General features: G+C 38.4%; 1 protein-coding gene across 1 annotated transcript in view; it reads left to right on the forward strand.

Moving 5' to 3' along the window:
* PAPPA (pappalysin 1) overlaps nucleotides 1–5,100 on the forward strand; it is a 269,879-nt gene extending 264,779 nt beyond the window's left edge. The window contains exon 22 of the mRNA XM_057548545.1: nucleotides 5,056–5,100. Coding sequence (XP_057404528.1) covers nucleotides 5,056–5,082 — 27 coding nt within the window. The 3' untranslated portion in view covers nucleotides 5,083–5,100. The remainder of the gene's footprint in view (nucleotides 1–5,055) is intronic.
* Nucleotides 5,101–6,000: the final 900 nt, after the last annotated feature.

The raw sequence follows: 6,000 nt of genomic DNA on the forward strand, positions 1-6,000 counted from the left end.
TGCAATGTCTGGTGAATACACTGGATGAATCAGAACTTCCCAGCCAAGCTATAACAGTTTTTGCCTGGTCATCAAAGAAACATGAGGTCTTGTGTTATCCTGATGGAAGAATATGCGTTTTCTGTTGACTAATTCCGGATACTTTTCCTTGAGTGCTGATTTCAGTTGGTCTAACTGGGAGCAGTACTTGTTGGAATTAATTGTTTGGTTTTCCAGAAGGAGCTCATCATAGAGGATTCCCTTCCAATCCCACCATATATACAACATCACCTTCTTTGGATGAAGACCAGCCTTTGGTGTGGTTCTAGTGGTTCATTTTGCTTGCCCCCGATCTCTTCCATTCCACATTATTGTATTGTATCCACTTTTCATTGCCCATCACAATTTATTTTAAAAACAGAACACTTTCATTACATTTGAGAAGAGAATCACATGTGGAAATATGGTCAAGAAGGTTGTTTTCGCTTAACTTACGTGGAACCCAAACATCAAAGCGATTAACATAACCAAGCTGGTGCAAATAATCTTCAATGCCTGATTTGGATATTTTGAGTATGTCGGCTGTCTCCCACATGGTATAACATTGATTGTTCTCAATTAATTTCTCGATTTGATCGCTATCAACTCAACTGGTCTACCCAACCATGGAGCATCGTCCAGCAAGAAACCTCCAGCACGAAACTTCACAAACCACTTTTGACATGTTCGATTAGTCACAGCACCTTCTCTGTACACTGCACAAATCTTTTTTTTGTGTTTCAGTTGTGTTTTTACCTTTCTTGAAATAATAAAGCATAATGTGCCAAAAATGTTGCCTTTTTCTTCCATATTCAATATTAAAATGACTACACAAAAATTCACCAATTTTGATGAGTCTTTTTTTAAATGCACGCTGATATGACAACTGTCACATACAGTCTAACAAAATTGTTTCAAATGAAGTTAAAGACAACTAAGTGCTACTAGAGCCATCTTACGGAAAAAAACAAACCAACCTTTTGGCCCACCCAAAATATACAATGGAATACTACTCGGCCATAAAAAAGAACAAAATAATGCCATTTGTAGCAACGTGGATGCAACTAGAGATTAGCAAACTAAGTCAGAAAAGAGAAAGACAAATACCATATGATATTACTTATATGTGGAATCTAAAATATGACACAAATGAACCTATCTATGAAACAGAATCACGGACATAGAGAATAGATTGGTGGTTGCCAAGTTGGGGGGGGGGGCTTGGGGGAGAGATGAAGTGGGAAGTTGGGGTTAGCAGATATAAACTTTTATGTATAGAATGGATAAACAACAAGGTCCTACTGTCTAACACAGAGAACTATATTCAATATTCTATGATAAACCATAATGGAAACGAATATTTTAAAAAAGAACATGTGTGTATATATATTATATATATATATATATATATATAAAATATATATATAATATATTATATATATAACTGAATCACTTTGCTGTACCGCAGAAATTAACATTGTAAATCAACTATACTTCAATTTAAAAAAATTGATAAAGAAAAAAAATCTCCATTTACTGAGAAATCACCCTTTACTCATTTGCAAAAACAGTATGAAATTTAGGTTTCTAAGAACCTTTTCATTTTTTATGGTTAGTGATTCTGTGATGGATAGACTGGAAAGTTCTGGACATAAAGGCAGAATTTAACTAAGGTAAAGGAAGGAGGGTGTTTAAACCATTCCAATTTATCCACAGAGGTGCTGCTTTTGAGAGCATCATTTATGCCATTTTTGGAAAGGATCAATGTTGATTTATAGAATTTTCATTTTGTAACTGAAGAAGTCCACAGTGAAGTGAACCTTTGGGCTGGCAATTAAAGCACCCGGTAGGGAAATGTTACCTTTATTTCTAGCTCACTCAATTTCCACATATCTACCTGCCCCATTGCCTTACTTCCCATATTCAATAAAAATAGGTAGAATACCCATTCATAAAGAGAGACATTTAAATAATTACCTCTTAGTATTTTCTTGATTAAAAAGATGCTATGACAGTATCTAATGCTGAAGATAAGCAGGTCCTAAAATCCAGGAATTCCACTTCTACAAGTACAACCAACAGAAATTCTTATGTATGTTCACCAAAAGACAGGTTCTAGAATGTTTATAGCAGCACTATTCACGATAGACCAAAGTTGGAAACTCCCCAAATGTCCGTCAACAGTATCATGGGCAAGTAAGTAGTACATCTTAATGCACTGAAATGCTATACAGCAATAAGAATAAATGATCTACAACTTTGTATGAATGAATCCCACAAAAATGGTATTGAACAAAAGAAGCAAGACACAAAAAATACATACTATATGCTTTCCATTTTATGAAGTACAAGAATAAGCAAAGTACAATTAATGGCACTGGGAAAACTGAATAGCCACATACAAAACAATGAAGTTGGACTCCTACCTCACACCATATACACAAATGAACTAAAAATGTATCAATGACCTAAATATAAAAGCTAAAACCATAAAATTCTTACAAGAAAACATAGGAGTAAATATTCATGTCCTTAGATTTGGCAGTGGACCTTAGATGTGACACTAAAAGAATAAGCAACAAAAGATAAAAATAAATTTACTTCATTGAAAGCAAAAAAAAAAAAAAAAAGTTTTGTACATCAAAAAACATTACCAAAGAATTGGAGAAAATATTTCCAAATCATTTATCAAGAATACGTAAAGAACTACTACAAAAAGACAGAGAATCCAATTAAGAATGGGCGATTAACTTGAATAGACATTTCTCCAAAGACTGCAGACACAGGATGGATAAATTTTAATTTTAATTTTAATTTTAAAAAATGGGAGAGTTAAAAAAAGATGTGGAGAAATTTGAACCCTTGTACATAAGCTGGTGGTCACATAAAATGGCTCAGCCGCGGGGCTTCCCTGGTGGCGCAGTGGTTGAGAGTCTGCCTGCCAATGCAGGGGACACGGGTTCGAGCCCTGGTCTGGGAAGATCCCACATGCTGCGGAGCAACTAGGCCCGTGAGCCACAATTACTGAGCCTGCGCGTCTGGAGCCCATGCTCCGCAACAAGAGAGTCCGCAATAGTGAGAGGCCCACGCACCGCGATGAAGAGTGGCCCCCGCTCGCCGCAACTAGAGAAAGCCCTCGCACAGAAAGGAAGACCCAACATAGCGATTAATCAATCAATCAATCAATCAATCAATCTTAAAAAAAAAAAAAATGGCTCACCCGCTGTGGAAAACAGATTGTTCGTTCCTCAAAAAGTTAAACATAGAATTACCTTATGATTCCATAATTCCACTCCAAGATATATGCCCAAAGTAACTGAAAACAGATATTCAAACTACTACAAGTACACATATGTTTACAGCAGCACTATTCATAATAGCCAAAATGCGAAACAGCCCAAATGTCCATCAATAGATGAATGGATAAACAAATTGTGGTATACACAAACAAATGATATTATTCAGCCATAAAAAAGAATGAAGTATTGATACATGCTACAAAGTGGATGAACATCCAAAACATTATGCTAAGTGAAAGAAGCCAGACACAAAATGTTACATATGATTCTATTCATATGAAATACCTAAAACAGATAAATCCATATAGACATAACACAGATTGGTGGTTGCCAGAGACTTGGGGAGGGGCACATGGGGAGAAGCTGATTGCTGGGTAAGGTGTTTTACTTTGGTGTGATGGAAATGTTTGGAACTAGATAAAGGTGCTGATTGCACAAGATTATAAATATATTAAATACCACTGAATTGTTCAGTTTTAAGTGGTTCCTTTTGTTATGTGAATTTCACTCAAATTATTTTTAAAAAGAGAATGAAAGCAGCTCAACATGAATAGCAACACTAATAATAATAATAATAAGGGGGAGGGGGAGGGGGGAGGAGGAGAAGAGAAGAAGAGGAAGAAGAAAAACTTCAATGCTGTTAGACATCAGGATAGTGGGACCCTTCAGAGGGTAGAAAGGGTAGTCACTGGAAGGGGACAATAAGGGATCTTTGGGGATGCTGGTAATGTCCTGTTTCTTGATTTGAGTACTGGTTACACAAGTCTACTCAGTTTATGAAAATTCATCAAGCACTTACCATAAGTGCACATACTTTTCTGTATGTATATTATAAGTCAACATAAAAGTTTTTTAAAAGATCCACTGGCAAAAATGCTCCATTAGAAAGAAGACATTTTTTTCTAAAAGAATTGAAAGCGGAAAAAGACCCCACTTCAGCAGGAAGTGGCACCCACATTTTTTCCCCAAATTAGCAACGATTCTTTAAAATACAACAAAGCTTGACCCTTCTCTTCCCCAAAGTGTGGGGAAGAGAAGCAATGTGTGCTGGTATTGTGGAAGAATGAAAAGTTAGGATTCCTGGGTTCCAGTTCTGCTGTTCTGCTTTATAGCACTGGGACCATGGACAAGCTATCTCACCTCTGAGACTCTTGATTCCTCCTCTGGATACTGGGGATAATGATGACCAAGAGGCAGATAAAATGAGCTGATCTGGGTCCTTTGCTCTCAGAGTGAGTGCTGTGATGGAACTGTGAAAAGTGCCATGGAGAAGTGGGTGCAGAAGCAGCCAGAAGACTGGAGTTCTTTCCCTGGGGAACCACATCCTACCCCAAACAGAGCTGGAGCAGTTTTTCATCTGCTTTACCCAAGGAGCTTCCATGTAATAATAATGCACCCCTGCCACCAACTATCCGATTTTGATGCCTGCCTTTTACTTCTCTGGGCTTCATATTCTTGGGAGGTTGGCTCAGATGTAATCACGTCAGTCTATGATTTTCAAACTCTTTGGCCATGCAATCCATTCTTCAAGTGCAATATTATATGAAATATCAAAAGTCAAAGAGCTTCTCTAATCAAAGAGGGGATGAGGGACCCTCCTAGTTAGCCCATTTCTATCTCCTCTAAGAAAACCAGGATCATCCCAGTGACAACTCCCTAGAGCTTTGGGATCCTAAAGAACATAATGTAAAAGCAACTGATCTAATCTGATCTTTTGTTTTCTTTTCTTTTTAAACAGATGGAGAAATTGACAAAGGTTCAGTAGGAACTTGAACTTGTCACTGGCCCAGAACCCCTGAGCAGGGGACAGGGTAACATTGCTGACTGACTTGCCTTGCTGCCACGTGGTATCTGGGCTCTCCCCACAGGGCTCTTGATGAGAGGCATGATCTGTGGGGTCTTGGACGACTGGACTCCACGCCTAGAGATAAAATAAAGGGGGACTGGAGGCAGTCAAGGCCCACGGTTTTTTGCGATTCTCTGTTTTCTCTCTGCTTGAACACACAGCCGGCTGTGGTCCACCACTGAGAGCGAGACGTTTCTTATCCCCATGTTACTCTGGAGCTGCACCATGCATCGTCCAACCTAGGCTACCTGACTAGCTAAGTGCTTTCACTTCCCTCTTTAACTCATGGCTCTCCAAGCTAAGCAGAATTCTTCCCAGAGGCTGCAGAGATGGTAACCAAGTCCTTTCAACAAACTCTGGTTGTCACCGTGCTGAAATCATAGTATAAATAGATCCTTCCATATGCACATCACTTAACAGTGATTTGCAATAGTTCAAAAAATATATTTATTAACCTTTAAAGATATTCATTTATTCAATTGCATGTTGAACAACTGTTTATTGAGCACTACTATGGGTAATGCATTAGACTAAGTACAGATAAGAGTGATGGCCAAGACAGACAGCCATAGTCACAGCCCTCACAGAGTGTACTATCCAAATACAGAGAGAGACAAGCAACTAGCTCATTGGTGTGCAGTGTCATAAATGGGGGAATCCATCCCAGAGGGAAAATGGTAAATGTTGCAGGCATAGCTAACACTATGTGCAAAGACCAACAGGGTGAAATAGGGCATGGCCTGCTTGGGGAATGGCAAGTGTTCAGGCTACTGGAATCTGGATTGGGTGTAAGAATAATCAAAGAACCACACTGGGGAAGAAATGTGCTAGTTGATG

Source organism: Balaenoptera acutorostrata, chromosome 6, assembly GCF_949987535.1.
Source record: "Balaenoptera acutorostrata chromosome 6, mBalAcu1.1, whole genome shotgun sequence".
NCBI lineage: Eukaryota > Metazoa > Chordata > Mammalia > Artiodactyla > Balaenopteridae > Balaenoptera > Balaenoptera acutorostrata.